The 23,673-nt window shown below is 36.4% G+C and overlaps 1 protein-coding gene across 3 annotated transcripts in view; it reads left to right on the top strand.

The window, feature by feature from the left end:
* FSD1L (fibronectin type III and SPRY domain containing 1 like) overlaps window positions 1-22,578 on the top strand; it is a 66,078-nt gene extending 43,500 nt beyond the window's left edge. The window contains exons 7-14 of one of the 3 annotated variants that reach the window (XM_066256603.1): window positions 1,544-1,753; window positions 3,050-3,148; window positions 8,010-8,139; window positions 8,763-8,795; window positions 12,581-12,681; window positions 13,377-13,628; window positions 17,585-17,673; window positions 21,747-22,578. In XM_066256603.1, the coding sequence (XP_066112700.1) occupies window positions 1,544-1,753; window positions 3,050-3,148; window positions 8,010-8,139; window positions 8,763-8,795; window positions 12,581-12,681; window positions 13,377-13,628; window positions 17,585-17,673; window positions 21,747-21,869 (1,037 nt within the window). In that variant the 3' untranslated portion in view covers window positions 21,870-22,578. The remainder of the gene's footprint in view (window positions 1-1,543; window positions 1,754-3,049; window positions 3,149-8,009; window positions 8,140-8,762; window positions 8,796-12,580; window positions 12,682-13,376; window positions 13,629-17,584; window positions 17,674-21,746) is intronic. The other 2 variants (XM_066256605.1, XM_066256604.1) reach the window with 2 other exon arrangements.
* The last annotated feature ends 1,095 nt before the right edge of the window (window positions 22,579-23,673 follow it).

Here is a 23,673-nt window from a genome sequence, read left to right as displayed (position 1 = left end):
GTTTACGGAAAATTGAGCATATAATACAGAGTTACCATATTTTTAGAGACATTTAGAGTTACAACATTTTTTTTAGAGACAAATGTTTAAATACAGTACCTGTACAAAATCACACATTTCAGACATACTTTCCTCCTCCCCACATGTAATTTCCCCTATTATTACTATCTTACATTAATTAGTAGGGTACATTTGTTTTAATTGATAAACCATTATTGATACAGTATTAATTAACTAAAGCCCATAGTTAACATCGGGGTTCACTCTGTGTGTTATACAATTCTATGGGTTTTGACAAATGAATAATGTCATGTCCACTATAACATTATCATACAGAATAGTGTCACTGCCCTAAAGTTTCCCTGTACTCGGCTGGTTCATCCCTTGTGTCCTGTAGCCTTGCTATAATCACTTGCTAGTTTCAGGACTTTTTTTCATTGATTCTTTGGTATTTTCTTTGTAAATAATGCATATCATCAATGAACAAAGACAGTTTCATTTCTTCCTTTCTACCTTTTACTTCCTTTTCTTGTCTTACTGTATTTAGCTAGAACTTTCAGTATAGTGTTGAATAGGAGGGACATCTTTGCCCTAGGGAGAAAATACCTAGTTTTTCAACATTAATTATGGTTTTAACTATAGATATTTTTGTAGGTGGTGTTTATCAAATAAAGTACCCCTTTATCCCTAGTTTGCTGAAAATTTTGTCATGAATGATTGTATTTTGTCCAGTTCTTTTCTGTTTCTTTATATGATCATATGATTTTTCTTCTCATGTGATAGATTACATTAATTGGTTTAAAATGTTGAACCACCCTTACATACTTGGAGAAAATCTTTTAAAACATTTTTTTTAGAGACAAAATGTTTAAATACAGTACCTGTACAAAATCATACATTTCAGACATCTGTATCACTGGAAGACCTCACTATCCAATTAGCCTGTTGTTATGTAAATGAAACATCTGTTAATGTTGGGGAGTGATGGAAAATCCTCTTTTATGGAAAGAAATCGATTAATGTTCATACATGTTTATTGTGGCTCATTTATCCTAATTTATTTTAATAAGTCATAAAATTCTGTGAAGAAACATTTTAAATTTCTTAAGCATTTTGCATGGTTGAAGAGTTCATTTTTGTTTAGAGTTGAGAAATTATAATTATTTTATAAACTATTTAAAAAATACATTGAAAAGATCTTGAATTATTTTAATTGTTGAAGTCAAAGCCAGTTATTCTGTTTTATCAATAGTGACAATTTATATTCTACAGCTGTTAGAAATAGATTAAAAGTACATGTTGAGAAGTAACAAGTGATTCTTGATTCTTTTTCCTGAGCATGTGTGACTTGCTTTTTGTTTACTAAGGTTTAATAAACTTTGAATAAGTCTATGAAAAAACTTTGAAACAAGAATTTTTAAACAACTATTCAAATGAATAGTTCAAAAGCAACATGAGAAACCATAGTTTGAATGACAGACATGAATATTGATTAGTACTATAATGAATGAGAAATGAGCCCCCCCCCCTTTTTTTTTTTTAGTCCCCAAAGCTCCAGAGATAGATCCAGTAGAGTGTCTGGTGGCTGACAACTCGGTAACAGTAGCTTGGAGAATGCCAGAGGAAGATAATAAGATTGACCATTTTATACTGGAATACAGGAAAACTAATTTTGATGGACTTCCACGGGTGAAGGATGAGCGGTGCTGGGAGGTGGTTGACAATATTAAGGGAACTGAACATACGCTGACAGGTAAAACGGCTACGTTTCATGAATCTTTCTCAGAAAAGAAATATAATTGTGAAAAGTATTTTGAGTTACTTTAAAAGATAATTTTTTTTAGCCAAGTGACTTTTTATATATTCATTATAGAAGTGATTATCTCTTAAAATACCAAGAAAATCTTCATTTAAATTACTTCTGGAGATATATGCAACCTGGTAAAAACAATGTATGTAGAACAAACATGCAGGGATGTTCTGAAACAGTATTTTAGAATAACATTTAAGTTTTACTTTGGTTTTCTTCTTATTTCCTACTTGGTTTTTTTGGAGGGTGACACTGGTTAACCCAATTATACAGGTGTCAGGTGCACAATTCACAACATGTCATCTGTATACTGTATTGTGTGGTCACCACTTCAAGTCTGTCCATTGCCATTCATCTAACCCTTTGTCTAACAACAAAAAAAGCTGTCAATTTTCTAGATGTACACACTTCTTCACAAATATTGTTGCCTTTACCTTTTATACCTAAAGTACTTTAATACCTAAAGTAGAACTGTGACTTGGTATTAGACATCTGTTTGTTGGCCTTTTGCAAGTCTTTAAAAAGCTATCTCTATGTACAGGGGACTTTGGGTATTTGAAATGGCCGAATGTTGCCTGAGTTGTTAAATGCTTTTTTATGCATGATCATTAATATTAGTAACTTTACCATTACTGAGCACTTACCATTTTTCAGGAATTGGGCTGAAATGTATTACACAATACATCTCATTTAATATTTACACTTATGAGATTGGTTTTATTCTGTTTTACAGATACAAAACTATGGCTCTGTCATGTTGTTTAAAGTCCCATAGCTAGTAATTTTGGGGCTATTTTAATGTAGACATGACTACAGAGTTTTGCTATTAATCCCTATGGTTCACTTTCTCTTTAAATTTATTTTTCACGTAAGAAGACAATGTTTCATGAATATAAAAATTCCTTAGGGTGTCTACTTTCCAGAAATTGAATATGCTATTTTAAATTGCAACATTTATCCTTGAGTAAAATATTACTCTTAATGAGGCTTGACAGTATTTTTTATCACTTAAGTTTTCACAAAAAATTTATTGATAAACTGTATGATTTCTTTTGAAGAAAACAATAGATAAATCATTATTCCTCTTATTTCAGGCATTTTCACAGTTTTGACATAAATTTATATTCTTCCTGAGTTAAGAAAAATTTCAAAGAGGGAAAATTGTCTGAAGGTTTATACTCATACTTTTGGAGTAGATTCCTTTACTTTTCACGTCTGAAACCATTTTCATTTTTTCAGGCTTAAAGTTTGATTCAAAGTATATGAATTTCAGAGTGCGAGCTTGTAATAAAGCTGTGGCTGGAGAGTGTTCTGATCCGGTGACTCTAGAGACCAAAGGTGAGAGCAGCAGCTGTTTACACAGCATAAAACGAAAGGGCTGTCGGAAGTTATTCGAGACTTCGTGACAGGAAACATTTTACATGTGGTTGCATCCTTCCTGCCCCCACCCAGAATTCCCAACCATAGGAGTTTTAAGATGGAGAAATTAGGACTACAGTAGTCATATTCATTAGCCTTTTCTTTCTTTTTTCTTTTTTTGACAGAGACAAAGAGAGGGACAGATAGAGACAAGACAGACAGGAAGGGAAAGAGATGAGAAGCATCAGTTCTTCCTTGCGGCACCTTAGTTGTTCATTGATTGCTTTCCCATATGTGCCTTGACCCGGGGGCTACAGCAGAGCGAGTGACCCCTTGCTCAAGCCAGTGACCTTGGGCTCAAACCAGATGAGCCCACGCCCAAGCCGGTGACCTCGGGGTTTCGAACCTGGATCCTCCGTGTCGTAGTACTACTCTCTATCACTGTACCACTGCCTGGTCAGGCTCATTAGTTTTTTCTTTATCGTGGTATTCAGAGAGGTAAAATAGCCTGAGATGGTAGTGTTAACCTTCTCAGGCGGGTCCTTAGTTTATAAATTTCAGTTTAATATAAATATATGAACATCACTGAAGATGTGTCCAAAGTTTTCTCAGGGAATGGATTATGGCTCAGTAGTGAGGAAGTACCTTTTCAGTTTAGTTCAGGTCCTCTCAATTTTCTTAAATCTTCTTGTAGAAATTAACATTTATGTATTTATTAATGTTTATAAAGCAGTTCAGGGTTATTCATTTGATCATTAAAATTATGCTGAGAGATCAGTAGAATAGATATTATTGATGGCCAATTTGTGAAGAAGGTGAAGTTCAGATATGTTAAATGACTTGGCCTGCAGTCCCTAGAACTAGCTTGGAAAGATGTGATTAAGATTTCTTCCAAGTTCTGTGCCAGAGATAGACTGAAAATCAACCCTGAGGCCCACTGAACAGTGACTTTGAACTTCAGGGAGATCCAGAATAAAATCAGTCTCTTAACTAGTTATGGGCCACAGATTCCTAAAGTTATTCCATAGCGCTGGAGTGGCTATTAATAAGAGCAAGAGCTACAGAGGGAAAGTTCAGATTATTAAAAAATGGCATGTTGAACGGTTGTTTACTAATTTTCTTGGCTTGCTGCAGCCCTTGTTGACCAACTAATAGAAATAAGTGTCTGAACAAAAAACTGGAGAGAAAGGGAAAGAGATGGAGATTAAATATGTAGTTGAAGCCTACCAAAATTTTGTATCCGGCTATTTATGGTGTTTGATGTGGAAAATAGAGAACATTGTTAGCTTCTTTTTCCTCACTATTTCTTTTGTCATTGGAATTGTCAAAACTGATGCATAATATAAGTTCTTATTACCTGAATTTTAAAAGATGAGAGCAGTAGCTGTTTACACAGCATAAAATAAAAGGAATTCCTTACATTCTTGTAAAGGTAAATGATATGATATTGATCACAATTTACTGTCTGGCCTTAAAAAATAACGGCTATAATGTTTTCCAATACCAAGGAATCAGCTACTGATAAACATTAAGCCCTTGAAATGTTTCTGTACTTTTGAGTTTTTTGGTACTTTTTTTTGGTTTGTTTTTTGTCATCCCTCCCCTCGCCCCCCAAATGAGAAGCAGGATGTGGCATACAGACTCCCACATGCGCCCGACTGAGATCCACCAGGCATGCCCACCAGGGGGCTATGCTCTGTTGCAACCGGAACCATTCTAGTGCCTGAGAAGCCATAGAGCTATCCTCAGCGACTGGGCCAACTTTGCTCCAATGGAGCTTTGGCTGCGGGAGGGGAAGAGAGAGACAGAGAAGAAGGAGAGGGGGAAGGGTGGAGAAGCAGATGTTCGCTTCTCCTGTGTGCCCTGGCTGGGAGTGGAACCTGGGACTTCCACAGGCCAGGCCAATGCTCTGCTACTGAGCCAACTGGCCAGGGCTGGTACTTTGTTTTCACAGACTTTTAAAGATATGGAAACTAATATTTAGCTATATTACAGGGCTTACATAAGAGACAAAGAGTAACTTTTGGGGCCGGTCTTTTTAAACAAAACAACACAAAAAACAACTATCCAATATTATCTGTGTTAGTCCTTAGCCTCTATGACTTAGTTGAGGTTCCTAAAGGGTCAGTGTCCAAAAAATAAGAGAGAGAGAGCGAGAGAGAGAGAGAGAGAGTGTGCGTGTGATAAAACTTACACCCCTGGGATTGAAACCCATGCCTTTTGTTTGGGTGTTGTGGTATTTGCTAAAGTCTGGTTTCAAGTGGCTTGGGGGTGATACTGTTATTGATTTCATTGATTTTTAGAGGAAGAGAGAGAGCGAGACATTGATTTGCTGTTTCACTTATTCATGCTGTCATTGGTTGATTCTTGTATCTGACTAGGGATGGAACCGGCAACCTTGGCATATTGAGACTATGCCTGTTGAACTACCTGGCCAGGGCCGATACCTTTTCTTGCCACCATTGATTCCAGCCATCTCTCCATCATAAGAAACATTTGAGAACAGCCTTAGGATTTTTTTATTTCTCATTTAAAAAAATTTTTAGTTATGTTTTTTAAAACCAGCCTTTGCAATTTTGTTTTCTTAGAGGGAAGCTGGAGAGAGAGAAAGGCAGGGGAAGGAGCAGGAAGCATCAACTCATAGTAGTTGTTTCTTGTATGTGCCTTTTTGAACCGATGACTTCAGCATTCTAGGTCAGTGCTTTATCTACTGCACCACCACAGGTCAGACCAGCCTGTGGACTTTAACAAGGAACTGATGGCACCTTAGAGTTAGATACACATTTTCTCTCTCTCACAAATGTGAATGCCCTCCCATACTAATATCCTAATAGCGAATACAGAGATTAACCCTGTTTTTTTTAAGGCAGTTCATCTGTAGTAGGGCAGTGTGACAATTTTGCTTAATCCTGACCTTCTCGTAACCTACCTATTAAGGAATTCTATTTTTATTTTTACTGATAAGCTCTATTATTTTCTTCCTTCTGTAAGTTTATTTCTGTTTACATGCATATTTTTACTTGCTTAGTATGACAATTACTAGAAGCAGTACTACTCAATAAACTTATATTTGGAATGCTGTATAAAGACCCCAGTGAACAAAGGGTCCAAAGCAATGTTGAAATTAAAGTGCTCTTTACAGAACAGTAGAGGATAAAAGGATTCTTGATTCACTAGGTAAATATTAGACTATCTATACAAATATCTTGTTATTTGATGATGCATACCGAAGTCTTAGTGACTTAGGTGAAATGGGATAAAGGAATATTCCTTTGATGAGTAATTACCAGAAGTTTGAACTTTGGCAGGGAACTAGAACTGAGGCAGATTATCTGGTAACTATATAGAAGATGATACTCACTTAAGACAGATTCTAGGAGTTACATTTATTATAGGAGGAACTATGTGTTACTAAGCATTACATTTTAATGATTCACCCTCAATTTCCAAGAGAGGCTATACTGATTTCCTAAATTAACAGTCCTGAGTAAGTTTTGTGAATAGTACTGATAGTTCCCTAAAATACCATATAATTTTAAAAGTGTAGTTTTGTTTTGTGTTTTTTGATTTGTTTCTATTGAAGTATGCCCCTCCTCTAGTCCCGTAAATCATCTGTAACTCTCAGCTGTCAGTTCCCTTGCTTCTGCCGTCGTGGCCTGTTTCTCCGTGCTTGTCTTCATTTCAAACCACTGAAAGTTTAAATATGAAATTATTAAGTATTAGAGCATCAGCAAAAATACATGTGTGCTAGGCTCTATAACTGTTGACACTACATCTTAATTCTATCATTCTTGACCAGAAAAGCCCAGGGTTTTAAACCAGCGACCTCAGCATTCTAGGTGAATGCTTTATCCACTGCGCCACCACAGGTCAGGCCTGCTGAGAGACTGTTTAGGACCTCTTCCATGTGTCTTCCATCATTTGAAATCAGGTCTACTTTTTTCTTTTTCTTTCTTTCTTTTTTATTTTTTTACAGAGAGAGAGAGAGAGAGAGAGATAGACAGGGACAGACAGGAATGGAGAGATGAGAAGCATCAATCATTAGTTTTTCGTTGCGACACCTTAGTTGTTCATTGATTGCTTTCTCATATGTGCCTTGACCGCAGGCCTTCAGCAGACTAAGTAACCCCTTGCTCGAGCCAGCGACCTTGGGTCCAAGCTGGTGAGCTTTGCTCAAACCAGATGAGCCTGTGCTCAAGCTGGCGACCTCAGGGTCTCAAACCTGGGTCTTCCGCATCCCGGTCCGACGCTCTATCCACTGTGCCACCGCCTGGTCAGGCTCAGGTCTACTTTAGAAAAACAAAAATAAATAAAAATACAAAACTTTCAATTTATGAGAGAGTGAGAAAAAAAGAGAGATTTTTTTTTTCCTCCCTAGATTTGGCTTTTTCCAGTAAGGAGAAATGAGACTATCAGGTAAACAGACTCGGCTAATTCTTAATTCTCCTCAAGGCCTCTTAATTCTTAATTCTATCAAGGCCTCTTCCCATTTAGTCATAACAGTCAACTGGTAATCAACTGATATTCTTACAGCAAGACATTGTGGTTATTGTGTACTGAGGGGTCCAACAGAAGGAGTAGCAGAAACAATGTCTGCAGGCCATGCAGAGACAGTATTGTATTTGCTTGGCATATAAGGCATATAAGAATAATGGGAAATAAGGTAGAAATTAGTAAATTATGGCCTTCTCTTTGGGGACTTTAGTAGAATTAAAACTTGAACTTTATTCTTTATATACAGTGTTGTAAAAATTGAGGAGGAAAATAATGTGATAATTGTGCTTCAGAAAGAAGAGATATATGCTACATTTTTACAAAATTGAAATACTGTTTTTTATAGCACTTAACTTCAGTTTAGATAACTCCTCATCCCATTTGAACCTGAGAGTTGAAGATACCTGTGTAGAGTGGGATCCTACTGGAGGAAAAGTTCAAGAAAATAAGATTAAAGGAAAAGAGAACAAGGGCAGGTAAGTTAGTTCCCTAAATCTGTTATCTGGAAAATGCTTTGAACATTGGTTCTTATTTGACAATAACATAATGAAATTCTTATTCTGTGTATTAGTATGATTTGTAATATGTGAGTACATGAAAGTGAAGCATACAGTATTGTTGGTCAATTTTTGAATTTGTCACTAACATTTTTATTATTTTTCTTAGTTTCTAATTCACTTCTCACTTATACATTTCAATTTCAGTAGCATCTCTTTAAAATTACATCTACAGCAACATGAAGTGCTTAGAGAGTCCCTAGGATAGTTCCTGAATTTTAGGTCCAGTCTGACCCAAAAGTCTGCCTGAATGGCAGCGTTTAGCATGCACAACCCCAGTGTCTCACCCCATCAGCAACCTTATGAGCCAGAGGTGTGGGATCTGGAGTTGTTAGACTTATTTAGATAGTCTCAATGTAGAGGGTCTCTTTCTTTTTCAACAGAGCAAAATTTTTCTCTAATTGAAATAAGGTACTATTACTATGAGTTACAACAGCAAATAAAAAATAATTTCCTCATCAGGTTTTTTATTTAATTTTATTATAAGCTGTTAAATTTAAGTTGTAAAGCATTCTTAACAGTTGCCTGTTTTTATCTGACAGTACCCATGTTACCTCACTGAAGAAACATACAAGGTGATGATCTGTCTGTCTAGTTCTAGGACTTAGTGTACTTAGCTTGGCTGAATAACTTTAATATATTTTTTCTTTAACTAATAAGCAGAAGCCATTGCAGCAGCCTTCATTACCTAAATATTGCTCTGTGTAGACTATCTGTATTGGTAGCTTATGTTGTGAACTTACAGCATTCAAGTTTGCTGCATATTTGGATTATATTGTATATAACAAAACAATAAGCTCTGCTTAAAGTCTTTCTTGAATTATTTTCTCTTATATGAACATTTTTCTGCATTTACTTATACCTGGCATCTTTTTTGTTGTACTGTATTCAGTATACCTAACTTTATAGCCTTGCTTTTATTTGTATTTGACACGAGGCACATTGAGGTGCTCTCTGTTTTATAATAATCCTGCAGTTTGAAGAGCGTCAGGGTCAGAAGCAAAGGTTATTAGTGAAATGTTAGGACAGTGCCAGGAAGATGAGTCAGTTCAAATTGCATGAATAGTAATGTACTGATTTGAAGATTTACATATCTTTATCAGAAACCAGAATGTGTTGTTTTCTTTTCAAAATTGTCTTTCTCTCCTTTTTCTAGTTTATTTGCTCATTGGCAAAAGTGATTTCTTAGTCGGTATATTATAAACTGTACAATGCTGTTGGATTTAATAGAATCTATAAAGTTTTATCTGGTTACTTAGAGATTTTTAGACTGCTTATATTTAACATTTCATATCATATTATTTATTTTTCACCATTCCCTCCTTTTAAGGGTATTTTCTATGTAGGCTATTTCTGGAATATTATATCCACTATTCTTTTCATAAATATTTGTTTACTGTAGGATGTCAGCTAGATATTGTGGGGTTTATAGAGTTAGACACTGTCCCTGCCTTCAAGAAATTTTCCCTGGCTTATGTAGATGAGAGATCTAGCTTTATACAAATAACAATAATGCAGGTAGAGAGGATGTGTAATGGTAAGTGTGAACAAAGGAGTTTAGAGGAAGAAAGGTATCCTGAGCTGCTGAGTATTGAAGCAGCCTGTTAGGACACTGAGCCAAACTGAAAGTAACAATCAAACCTTTTATTCACTGACTACGATAGTGTAAGCAAGAGGCTACAAAGGAAAGGGTGCTAGCTCTCCCGTGTTCTATTTTTCCCAACAGAATGAGGTGAGGGTCAGGTAAATCAGAGCAGATCACTGATGGTGGATATCATCTCACTGCTGAGAAAGCCCCAAACAAAAGACTTATCCTGTTGTTTATGGACCTGAGGCCAAGAAGATGGAAGAACGGGAAAGGTTAGAAACAGAAAAATATTGAGACAGGGGAGAAAAGTGCCTTCACCTTACAGCCCCATCCCAGCCCACTTCATGGAGGTCCCTGCAGAGGCAGTGGAAGGCGTCTCAGGCAAGAGTCTCCCTATAAGGGGATCTCCAAATAGAGGTGCCTAAGCTAGGATTGCAGATAGGCTACGAGCTTGGTGTAGGGAAGGGATTGCAACTCCCTCCAGAAACCGCAGTGATGGCTGGCCACCAAGTCTGGTGTGGGGACGGCAGCCCCCTGCCCCAGGCCTGCCAGGTAAAGGCTTTATAATTGTCTGTGGTTGGGCCTGAAAGAGCACACGTGGAATCCTGGCCTGGAGCTGGACTCCTCACAGTTATTTATTTAGCTTTGTAGGGTCTGGGAGACCTTCACGAATGTGATGGAATTTAGGCTGGTTCTCAAGGAAGTAGAAGGATGTGTGACATTGGACTTGCAGACAGAGAGGGAGAAATAGGAGGAAAGGCCTGGAAGCAGACTGCCCAAGAAGGGACCGCTTCCACTGCTACATTTAACTGGATAGCGCTCTCTAGGGGCGAGAGGCTGGAACAGCAGACGGACCAAATCAAGAACTTGAAGTGCTGAGCTGAGTTTGTGGGCAGTAAGGAAGTACTTGAAGATTTTAAACTAGGAGAATTGGAGTTAAGTTTATCTGGTAACAGTGAACGAAACGAATTGGGTAGCAAAGAGACCACTTTAGAACAGGGGTCCCCAAACTTTTTACAGAGGGGGCCAGTTCACTGTCCCTCAGACCATTGGAGGGCCGGACTATAAAAAAGCCTATGAACAAATCCCTATGCACACTGCACATATCTTATTTTAAAGTAAAAAAACAAAACGGGAACAAATACAATATTTAAAATAAAGAACAAGTAAATTTAAATCAACAAACTGACCAGTATTTCAATGGGAACTATGGGCCTGCTTTTGGCTAATGAGATGGTCAATGTGTTCCTCTCACCACCAGTGAAAGAGGTGCCCCTTCCGGAAGTGCGGTGGGGGCCGGATAAATGGCCTCAGGGGTCCACATGCGGCCCGCGGGCCGTAGTTTGGGGACCCCTGCTTTAGAAGCTGGTAAAACAATCCAGAGTAGAGGTAACAAAGAGCCTTAATTCAGATAGTTAAGAGGCCAAGGTGCCCGTAAAGAGATTGGAGGTGGCGGCGGTGGGGGGAGGGCGTATGTTCTACATAAGACAAGGGATATTTGTACTTCTTGCAAAAATGTACAGATCAGAAGTTTGGAATGCCACAGTGGCAGAGCTCTTAGTTAACTTTTCTCTGAAATTTAAACTGTTCTTCTCAGTAGTTATATCTGTTTTTCTTTTTTCCATGCTTTCCTTTTATTTCTTTCCTACTGGTAAGTTGTAATTTTTTGTTCTTTAAATTCAGTAATGGAATATGATTGATATATATTACATTTTAGACATTTTTGAGATTTTATTTATTTTGAGATTTTGAGTTTGTAAGAGGTCTGATACTCTTCTTCACTTTACCATATCATATAATTTGATATGAGGGGAGGTCAGGTTGGACCTTGTCCATAATATTAGGGAGAAATGCTTTTTTAGTACTTGACATTCTCCTGTGCATAGATTTGGGCAAGTGCTGTTTCTCTCTCTCTCTCTCTCTCTCTTTTTTTTTTTTTTTTTTTTTTTTATTTTTCTGAAGTTGGAAACGGGGAGGCAGTCAGATAGACTCCCCTCATGCACCCGACCGGGATCCACCCAGCATGCCCACCAGGGGGTGATGCTCTGCCCATCTGGGGCGTTGCTCTGTCGCAACCAGAGCCATTGTAGCGCCTGAGGCAGAAGCCATGGAGCCATCCTCAGCACCCGGGCCAACTTTGCTCCAGTGGAACTTTGGCTGCGGGAGGGGAAGAGAGAGACAGAGAGGAAGGAGAGGGGGAGGGGTGGAGAAGCAGATGTTCGCTTCTCCTGTGTGCCCTGGCCAGGAATCGAACCCGGGTCTCCCACATGCCAGGCCGACGCTCTACCACTGAGCCAACCGGCCAGGGCCTGTTTCTCTTTTTAAGAAAAGATTCAAAGCAAGAATACATACTGCTTACAAAAAAAGATTATTTAGTTATGATTGTAATAAGCTTACTTTTGCCTTTGCTTCTGTTTAAATTTAACTACAAGAAATGTAAGCTATACTACATTATATTTCTTGAGGTTCTTTTTTTCTTTTGTATCTCATTTCATTTTGGCATCGTTTCTTATTTCAACTGTGTGTTCTTTGTACAAGCCTTGCTCAGTCTGCATGATACTCGTATTTTTAGCCTGCTCTGTGTTGGTGACTTCTTATATTTGAGCATTTATCACTGATAACTCTGTAATAATTTAGATAAAATTAAATTGTCCTGTTTGTGTAACATAATTAAAATTCTTTTTAAAGGTTTGCTTTGTGATTTGTAATTTCAGTTTATGAAACAATTACAACACACAATGTTTGTGTTTGTTTTTGTTCTTGTTTATGTAGAAGTGGTACGCCATCCCCCAAGCGGACATCCATAGGCTCCAGGCCGCCAGCAGTAAGAGGCAGCCGAGATCGTTTTACTGGGGAATCGTACACGGTGCTGGGTAGGATAAAGAAATAGTCATTCATTAGCTCATATTAGAGGCATCACAGGCATACTGGTGGGCTTTCTACTCAGAGCTGGAGTGACTGCCTGTGTATTGAATGAAACTTGGCTGGAGTGTCTCCCTCTTGAAGCCTAATTACTTTGACAGGTTTTAAAATTGCCTTACTATTGATATGTTTAAAATTTACTTCATTTTACATAGTGCTCTGCATAAATTAGGGGATATTTCAAAATGCACTTTCAAGATCAGGGAATGTGCAGATACTCCAGTACTTTCAGCCTTTTGTATCGTGCATTTTCACCAATGAAATGTTAATTTTACATCTCATTTGCATAATTGAACAACTTTCTTTGAGTTGTTTGCTTTTCTGATGTTCTTGTTTAATAAAAAAAAAATGCTTTTTTTATCACTTCATATTAATTTTGAAATATCCCCTAATTTTTGTGAGCAGTATATATATGTAACTCTTGAGGGGTTAGTAAGGAGGAAAAGTTATGAAGCTTTTTATATTCAGAAAAATTAGTAATAAACATATGAGTAAAATTATAGCAGATGCTCTGCAGTTAGTGTCTATGTGTTAACATCCTGAATCAGAATTTTGGTACCATTTTATGGGACAAGAGATAGGTACAGATCTATGTGACTCATAAGGAAGAGATAAGAGTCAAATTTACCTTTCTGTTCCTTTGCAGGAGACACTGCTATTGAAAGTGGACAACATTATTGGGAGGTCAAGGCCCAGAAGGATTGTAAATCCTACAGTGTGGGAATAGCATACAAGACTTTGGGGAAATTTGACCAGTTAGGAAAGACAAACACTAGTTGGTGTATCCATGTCAACAACTGGCTACAAAACACATTTGCAGCAAAGCACAATAATAAAGTCAAAGCCTTGGATGTTCCTGTTCCTGAGAGAATAGGTGTATTCTGTGATTTTGATAGCGGTAAGTTGACTGATTTTCTCATAATTCATCTCATCATAGTTTCTTATATTTCAGTATCTTTCACTGGTAATCATTTATAGAGAATTTCCATTAATATCATGGTAAGGGTGTTTTCACCTAGGATTTGGTCCCAAACATAATTTCAGCTCCAGAATTGACTGCAGTGTCTGCCTGCAGCTCTACAAAAAAACTCGTCTATAATATACTAATTGAGTCTGAAAGAAAGATTTTGCTAATTTTAGTCTTAAAGCTAAATTTCTTTTGTTCATTTTAATTCCTTCTTACCTTGTAAAGAGTGGTAGAGTCAGATTTTTCTAGTTGGAGTAGACTTTAGAGATTACCCAGCCCATCGACCATACAGTATAAAATCCTTTTTACATTATCTCTGCAAGAGTTGCCATTCCTGTGCTTGATGAACTTTTTTATGTGAAGTTTACTGTCTTAGAAGGTAGCCTCTTTCATTGTTGAATAGCAGTTGGTTAGAAGGTTTTACTTAAATTGTCTTGCTTTGTCTCCCAATAAATTCTGAGACTGTTGCTCTTAAATTTTGTCATCTTAAGAAATAACAGTTATGTCCCTAATCCACATTTACAAGATAATCCTTTATTTGTGTAAAAATTACTAACACTGCTTCTCTTGCCCCATTTTCCCCAGACTATACATTCTCTGTAACATTAGCTATTTCTCCTTCTTTTTCTTTTTCTTTTTTTATCAAGAGAGACATGACACAGAGAGTGAGACAGAGAGAAGGACAGATAGAGACAGATAGACAGAAAGGGAGAGAGATGAGAAGCATCAATTCTTCATTTTAGCACCTTAATTGTTCATTGATTGCCTTCTCGTATGTGCCTTGACTGGGGGCTCCAGCAGAGTCAGTGACCCCTTGTTCAAGCCAGTACCCTTGGGCCCAAGCCAGCAACCTTGGGCTTTAAGCCAGTGACCTTTGGGCTCAAGCCAGTGACTATGGGATCATGTCTGTGATCCCATGCTCAAGCCAGATGAGCCTGCGCTCAAGCCAGCGACCTTGGAGATTTGAACCCGGGCCCTCTGCGTCCCAGGTTGCCACTCTATCCACTGTGCCACTACCTGGTAAGCCAACTATTCCTCTTTAATTTTTCCCAAACCTTATGATTGCCTGTGGTTGTATATTATGTCCATATATTTCTTAAAGATTGATTATCAAAGTCAGGGACACAACTTCTGACCATCATAGGATAGTGATTTGGCAGCATAGTTTCTAGCACTATGACTTCTTTTTACTTAAAAATTTTTTTCAATTATAGTTTACATTCAATATTATTTTGTATTAGGTTTCAGGTATACAGCATAGTACCAGACAATCATATACCCTACAAAGTGCTTTAATATTCTCAGTACCGAGTTGGCACCATGCATAGTTACTACAATATTATTGACTATATTCCCTATGCTGTACTTTACATCCCCACGGCTGTCTTGTAACTACCAATCTGAATGCTGTCAAATTGTCTTTTTCTTCTTATATTAGGCATTTTGGTGTTTTTTGTTGTTTATAGCTCTAACAACATATTAAGTTTCATCTTAATAGATTTGGCCAAGCTTTTCCTCTTGTTAAAATTATCTAAAAATTAACTTGATATTTATCTTTTGCTAAATTCCTTGAAGCTTTTTGAATTAGGTATTTGATAAGTATTTTCTCTACTGTCATTTAAATATTGGTATAGATTTGAAGATGACATACTATTGAACTAAGGAGTAAAAGTAGTTTCTTAGATGCTTCTCTCCAAGTTGACACTTTAAACTATAGTATTAAAACCTCATTTTACCATTTGAGGAAACATTGTGGAAATAATTCATAAGCTATGAATCTAGTTACCTAAACAAAGAAAAAGCATAAAAGTTCATATTGGCTTGGTTTATTTTTAATGATAACATGTCAGTTTTGTGGCATTCTGTTTTACTTATTGATACTTTGAATCAGATAAATAGATATTTTTTTCTCTGGATGAAAAGCACATTTATTGGCATATATTTTTTCTCATTTTTCAACTACCGAGTTAGCATTTGCTTATCACCCTGTGTCTCCTTTCCCATACTTCGTATATCCTCAAAGATAGTGATAGGAAGTATAATTGTTAGAGCAGTGGTAGCCAACCTGGTCCCTACCGCCCACTAGTGGGCGTTCCAGCTTTCATGGTGGGCGGTAGCAGAGCAACCAAAGTATAAATAAAAAGATAGATTTAACTATAGTAAGTTGTTTTATAAAGACTTATTCTGCCAAACTTAGTGAAAATCCTACATAAAGTAAGTAATTATTATTATATGCTTTAACTTGCTGTAATTCTGCTTTATAAATTTTGTAAAATAAAGTTACTTCCCTACTTTATAAATCACCATTACTGTGGAACCGGTGGGCGGTTAGAAAATTTTACTACAAACAGAGATACAAAAGTGGGCTCTAGGTATAAAAAGATTGACTATCCCTGGCTTAGAGCATGGGTACAGGAGGGAGGTGAAATATAGGATGGGATCAGATTTTGAAGACCTTAAAAAAATAGTAGGATAGTCTTTTTTAATAGTTGAGGGAAGAGGCTTCTGATAGTTATAAGTCACATGATTATCATTTAGTTTTAGAAATGCTAGAGGGTAAATGGTTTAATGTGGAAGCGATTCCAAACATAGAGTGGGTAAAACTTTTCAGAAGGCAGTCTTTAAACAATGTATGTAGGACCATGTCTGTTTTGTTAAGGATTATGTTCTATTGCTTAGAAAGTGCTTTGTATATATTAAGCCCTTAATAAGTATTTGTTGAGCAATACAGTAACAAGGGCCTAAGCAGTTGGGAGTCAAGAAGATTTGATGGTGTAAAAATAGAATTCATAGGACTTGATGACTAAATTCAGATGGGAGGGAGACACAAAGAAGAGTCGAAGGTGACTCTGAGGTTCCAGCTAGTGTGGTCAAGAGGATGATAGTGTCATCTTTAGAATAGGAAACAGAGAAAGCCCTGGGGAAAGATGAGATGCTAGCAGGACACCCATATGGCACTTTGGGCCAATATTTAGAAATTCAGTGCTGAAACTCAGGAGAGAAGTAGAGCTGAAGCTAACAGACAGCGTCACAGGGTGGCTACAAATTGCACAGAACTAGTAACCACGACTGCTTTGCTGTTTACCAACTTTGTGACCGTATTAGGTTGATTCGGTAAAGCACCCAGTGTTTTAATAGAAGATAAATGTTAGTTTCATTTCTTCTCTGGTGGCAGCTGATTTATTAAGGGAGCATTGCAGAGAGAAGAGAGAGCCTGGACAAGCATCTACTTTCAGAATGAAGAGAAAAAGATAAGCTCTCCTTGGGATTAGGATACGAACCAAGGGAATAGTCATGGTAGAAGATTTTGAAGAAGTGATAACAATTGTAAGGAGGTTATCATGTTGGACAGTTAGGGGTCAAAAAGACAGTTATTTTATTTTTATGATCATGTTGAAAGACTGTGAGTGAATTTTAAAAATAGCAAAGCTGAAGTAATAACTATACTGTGATTTCAGAGACTGAAGTATGGGTATGGATTCAAGTAGTTCAAAGTTTAATAGAAACTTCAAATGGTGATAGGATTTGGGTAGAGTTTGGATTATAGTGAAAATGAGGAAGAAGTCACCTTGGTTTTTACTAGGAAACTATTTGTTAAATAATGATAAAGAAATTCTTTATAGTTGAATAAGTAGAATACTGTGAGATTAAGGAAGCACTCTGGAGACCTTGAAAACAGGGAAAGAAAATTGGATTTGGGCTTTTAAGCATGTCTTCTATTGATTTTTAAATAAGAATTACTAAGTCTAGTCATTATAGGTTTTAAAAAAATTATCAAGATGTGCATTTAGTGTTATTGCTTTTATGCATGATTTTATGTTAGCCTTACTTAGATATTATAATATTTTATATAATAAATAAGGCTTTTTTTCCCCCCTTCCTTTTAGGTCAACTTTCTTTCTATGATGCAAACTCAAAACAGTTGTTGTATTCCTTTAAGACAAAATTTGCTCAGCCAGTAATACCGGGTTTCATGGTTAGTACCAAATTTATATTTTATTTGGTTTGGCAACTTTAAGGAGAACAACCTATGTTGTGTATTCAGAAAGCAGAATATCTTATTTTTTCTTCATATTCCTCTCCTATACACCAGTCCACCTCTAAAATCTGTGATTGTGATTGTATATTTTTGGTATGTTTTGTTGAAGTAAATGATAATACATAAAAGTACATAAATTATAAAAATGCAATCTGATGATTTTTCATAGGATTATACTCATTTTTATAACCAGAATCTAGATCAAGAAATGGAACATTACCAGAACCTCATAAGCCTTTTGTGCACAGTTCCAGCCCCTACTGGCCCTCCTCCACAGAGGTTACTATCTTGAGCTTGAATAACATAAATTCATTTTGCCTCCTTTTCAACTTGGTGTAAATGAAATCATACAGTATCTTTTGGCTCAACATGATGTTTGTGAGATTTATTCATGATGTTATTCTATATAGTGGGAGTTCACTTGTTTTCATATAGTTTCCCTCATATGACTGTGTCATAATTGATCTATTCTAATTTAGTTGAAACTTAAGTAATTTCCTTTTGGGGACAGTTATAAATAGAACCACTGTGAGTATTCGAGTTCATGTCCTTTGGTAATGCATATATTTTTTATTGGGCATATAACTAGGATTGGGATTGTTAGATCATATAGTATATGTGCAATCAACTGTAGTCGAGTTTTCCAGTCATTGGTTATACTAATTTACCATCAGCAGTATTTGAGAGTTTGAAGTCCTCCACATCTTTAATAACACTGGATATTGTCCTTTTTTATTTTATTTTAGTCCAATAGTCTTATAGTCCTTTTTTATTTAGTCCTTCTAGTCCTTAGATATGTTATATTGTAGTTTTCATTTGCACTTCCTTATTGACTAGTACTGTTGAACATATTATATGTTTATTGACTGTTTGTGGATACTCATTTGTGAAATGGTTCAGTTTTCTGCCTGTATTTCCATTGGGTTTTATTCCTATTTTTTATTGATCAATTAGAGTTCTTTATATAGTTTCAGTCCTTTGCCAGTAATATGTATTACAAATATCTTCTCTACTCTAGCTTTCCTTTTCTCTCTTTCTGGTGTTTTTTGATGAACAAAAGTTGTTAATTTTAGTGTTGGTCAGTTTATCTATTTACTCATTTATGGTTAACACTTTTTGTGTGCTGTTTAAGAAATCTTCATTCACCCCAAGATTATGAAAATATTTTTAGGTTTTCTTGTACAGTTAGATATAGACTGCATATACAATGTAGAAATGATATGTTTGGTAGGAAGTTGGGGGTCAGGATACAATATTTAATTCCATTAGGATAGCCTCTTATTCTAGGACCATTTATTGATAAGGTCATTCTTTTTCCATTGCAGTACAGTGTCATCTTTGTAAAATGTTAGGTGACTGTCTATGTTTAGCAGGCTACAAAAATATGTGTCTGTCCACACATATCATTTCTAGACTAATCAGTTTCAGGGTAACTTATATAACAAAGTCACAATTCTCCATACAAAATGAAACTTGGTTTTTAATTTATTATTTTTTAATTAAGCAAATGTAACTGTCTATCCCAACTACTTTACCTTTTGTGTTTCTCTATAAGGTTAGGTTACCATAAGGAGTTCTACAGTCCAGTTAAGATCACCATTATTCTTGCTAGAACATTCTTTTTTTTTTTTTTTTTTGTATTTTTCTGAAGCTGGAAACGGGAGAGACAGACAGACTCCCGCATGCGCCCTACCGGGATCCACCCGGCACGCCCACCAGGGGGTGACCCTCTGCCCACCAGGGGGCGATGCTCTGCCCCTCCGGGGTGTCGCTCTTTTGCGACCAGAGCTACTCTAGCTCCTGGGGCAGAGGCCAAGGAGCCATCCCCAGCGCCCGGGCCATCTTTGCTCCATGGGAGCCTCGCTGCAGGAGAGGAAGAGAGAGACAGAGAGGAAGGGGAGGGGGAGGGGTGGAGAAGTAAATGGGCACTTCTCCTGTGTGCCCTGACCGGGAATCGAACCTGGGACTTCTGCACGCCAGGCCGGTGCTCTACCACTGAGCCAACCGGCCAGGGCAGAACATTCTTTAATTTGGGGGCTACTTCTACGCATCAGGATGGTACATAGATCCATTGCAGACCTAGGATGTTCTGTATTTGTGTTCTTCCATCATCACCCAGCTTTCACTCAACTGTGAGAAGAAAGTTTTCAGGGTTTATGTGGGTTTAAAATATAGTACCTTTAAATCTCACAATTAATTATTATTTATTTTAGATACCCTAAAATCTTAAAGTAAGTTTAAAACAACACTAAGAACCATGACTCCCAGTTTATCATTGAAAGTAAAAGTGATTACAGACTACAGTATGGTGAGTGCTGAAGGCAAAGGAGGATAGGAGGAGGTAGAGGAGGCACATAGGGGACAAAGCGTGGCTGAAAGAGACTTGACTTTGGGTGGTGAGCACGATGCAGTGCGCAGGTGATGTGTTACAGAGTTGTACGCTTGAAACCTGCGTGGTTTTCATTAACCAGTATCACCCCAATTCAATAAAAAATGTGATCAGTGAATAAAGTTACTATTCATAGAAAAATTCTTAGGGACTAGGAAGTGTTGTTATTATTATTATTATTATTTATTACTTTACTTTGCCATAGACCTCTTTTTAAGATGTATTTTTGGCTGTTTTTCCAAATTGGCCAATGTGGAACTTAAATTTTTCTTTTTTACCCTATGGAACTCGAAGTTATTTTTCCCCTTGACTCTTAGATATGCTTTAACAAAAAGATAGGTATTATGTTTAATTTGAGTTTGTCAGATAAATATGTAGTGAGTTTATTAATTGCTTTTTCATTGTAAATAATGAAACTATAATTACATAGTAAATGTCATAAGCTACTTTAGGAAAGGAATTTATAAACTGGTTAACATTTTTTTTCTTTACTGAAGGCTTGCTTTTTTTTTAACTAAGTAAATGTTAATTTTTTTGTGTACAAGATTTTCTTTTTTAAAGTCAGGTTTATGAAGGTACAATTTTCAGTAGTGTACAGCTCTTGGGGATTTGACAAATGCATACAGCTGTATAACCACCACCATAATCAAGATATAGAACACTTTCATCACCTTAGAAAATTCCTCCTTGCTCCTTTGTAATGGACATCTCCTATCACACCCAGCTCTGGCAGTCACTGACCAGTTATTAGTCCCTATAGTTTTTCTTTCTCCAAAACATCATAGAAAAGGAATTGTATGGTATGTAGATGTTTGATTTTATAGTCTAGTATATTTGAAATTAATCCACACTATTGTGTTTATCAGTAGCCTCATCTTTTTCTTTGCTGAGTAGTGTTCCATGTATATATGTATCACAGGTTTTTCATTCATTCACCAGTTAAAGGATATTTGGATTTCTTCCAATTTTTGTCAGTTCTGAATAAAGGCACTATAAACATTCTCTGCTCTTTTTTAACAAGCAAAGCAGTTTTATCTTTCATAAACTTAGTCATGTCTGGTAATTAATAGAATATGACAAGTGTATCTGGATATTATTGCTATTTGTATTTTTCTTAGAAGTCCTACTTACAGAATTATAAAAGAGTTTTTACCATTACATTAGGGAAGAAACTAATTTTACTCCGCTAACAGAGGGGTGTTAAGAGTCCTGTAGTCTTAGGCCACACCTCATCAAAATCTAAAGCAGGTACGGGGATAAGGAAGTTGGTTTCTTGTGCACTTCTCTTGGTTCTGAAAGTTAGCATCAGTAATGATGGCCAAAGTCGTTTGCCCAGAATAATCCAATTTAATCTCTTAAGTTTCTGCAGCCCTTAATTCCCTGTCCTTGTGCAGCTCCAGTGGGGCCTGCTACCACAAAGACTCCTTCTGGAGTCTGTGGTTCTAAAGGACTCTGGCGTGAGCTTTTCCACTTCCCCTCAGGTCAGACATGAAGGTTTCAGTTTGGAACTTGTTGATGTTCACATATGTGGCATTTTGCCTTACAAGTGGAAATTTAAGGCTCACTTAAATTCCAATTTGATTTGAAATCTGACTGAAGCTTTGTTTTTGTCTTTTCTTAGGTTTGGTGTGGTGGACTTTCTCTGAGTACTGGGATGCAGGTTCCAAGTGCTGTGAGAACACTTCAGAAAAGTGAAAATGGAATGACTGGCTCAGCTAGCAGCCTAAACATTGTTCCTCAGTAATGCCTACTCAGAATGCTTGACCCTGCCCCTTTTGATTGGGTGGCCTGGTCATAGAAACTTTTGAGTGGTGGAAATGAGGGTGCTATATTTTGCTTTAAGACCTGGAATCTATTAGCATTAAACATCTAGTACAAAGTGTTCACAGGAACCTACTGTGCAATGTCATAGAAGCAAGCAGAGATCGAGCAAGAAACACATTTTGAAGAGCAAATGTGAAAAAAGGCTGTGCTTAAATAGTTACCTAAAAAGAAACTCATTTTTGTGTTTATTGGATTACTTTGGCTCTTCTAATACATTTAGTTACATATGGTAGCCCTAGGTCCTGAAGGAAAAGCGTTTAAATCTTGCCTTCTTTCATCTATACTTTGTTTTTCTCTATATTTAAATTTTTTTAAATTTTATTAATTTTTAGAGAGAGAAACATCGATTTGTTGTTCTTATTAATGCATTCATTGGTTGATTCTTGTATTTTGTATGTGCCCTGAACCCACAACCTTGGCGTACGGGAATGATGCTCTAACCAGCTGACTACTGGACTAGGGATTTTTCCTCTTATCACCACCTATTATCTAGTTCTTACACTGAAGCTTTTAAAAATACAGCCCTCTGAGGTTTTCTAAAAATTGAAATAATTGGTTGGGGATTCTACACAGGTTTTCTTAAAATAGTTTGTTTTTCCCCTTGTATAAATAAGTTGAGTTTTGCTAAATTATCCTCTTTTGTTTTATTGACTACATTATATATCATATAATAGGATGCCATATGATTTTCTAAATGTCATGGTATTTTTTGTGTGGTTATAACTGAAAATAGAGAGTGGATAGGAAGAGTTTCTAGACATAATAACTTAAAATCACTCAAATTTCAGTTCTTTACCAGCTGTACTAACAGTAGCAAAGGGGCATTCTTTGTTTCCCTGTTTAATTAGACTTCTTTTTATTTCATTGTTGTTGACGATGGATAAGATTTTTTAAAGCTTTATATTTTCTGATTATATTGTCTTTAACACCATTAGTAGTTATCTTTGGTAAAATTCCCACTTGACTGATAATACTTACATTGATTTTTAACATTTCTAGTAGGAATGAAATTTTATTACAGTTAGAAAAACATAGACTACTCAAGTTTTACCTAAAAAAGGGGCTGTAAAGGACGGTGCCCAAGACTATTCTTTACTGAAATTATTTCTATATGCTTTTGATAAGCTATGGAATGGTTTAAACAAGTGTTTTTGAAAAAAGTACACATCTCTGACTTATTTGGCATGTAAAATTTTCAGTCATAACTATTGTAGTTGGAGGTTATTTTCTCTCAATCCTTTTGCTACATTCATTTACTTTCTAAAGGGGTGTAATTGTTCAAAAAAAATCAACATAGAATACTCTTTCCCAAAGTTAGGGAAAATACATTAACAACAGGTAAAACCCATGGTTATTGAGAACATATCTGTTTTGTAAAAGTTGATTAAAATTTGTAACACAAGTCCTTTGAGCCAAACTGAAAGTTTTAATTACAGTGGGTATTTAAGAATTCCTTGAGTGTTTTAAAGAGATCTGAATTTGTATATTGCTTAATTTTTGAAACTTACTTTCTTGTTTTAACTTTCATTCTCATTTTAAGTACATTGTACTATGACAACGTTCTCCTAAGAAGTGACCGATGTTGTTTACATTGGAGTTGCTATCTACAGAAAGGCCTGAGAATAGGAATAGCTCATTCTGTCTTAAAGTTTACTGCTTACTTATAGGATTTGTTTATTTTAAAACAAATGTAAATGAGGAATTTTATTTGAATTAGGTATTGT

Source organism: Saccopteryx bilineata, chromosome 2, assembly GCF_036850765.1.
Source record: "Saccopteryx bilineata isolate mSacBil1 chromosome 2, mSacBil1_pri_phased_curated, whole genome shotgun sequence".
Classification (NCBI taxonomy): Eukaryota; Metazoa; Chordata; class Mammalia; order Chiroptera; family Emballonuridae; genus Saccopteryx; species Saccopteryx bilineata.
This window is presented reverse-complemented; position numbering and strand designations above follow the sequence as displayed.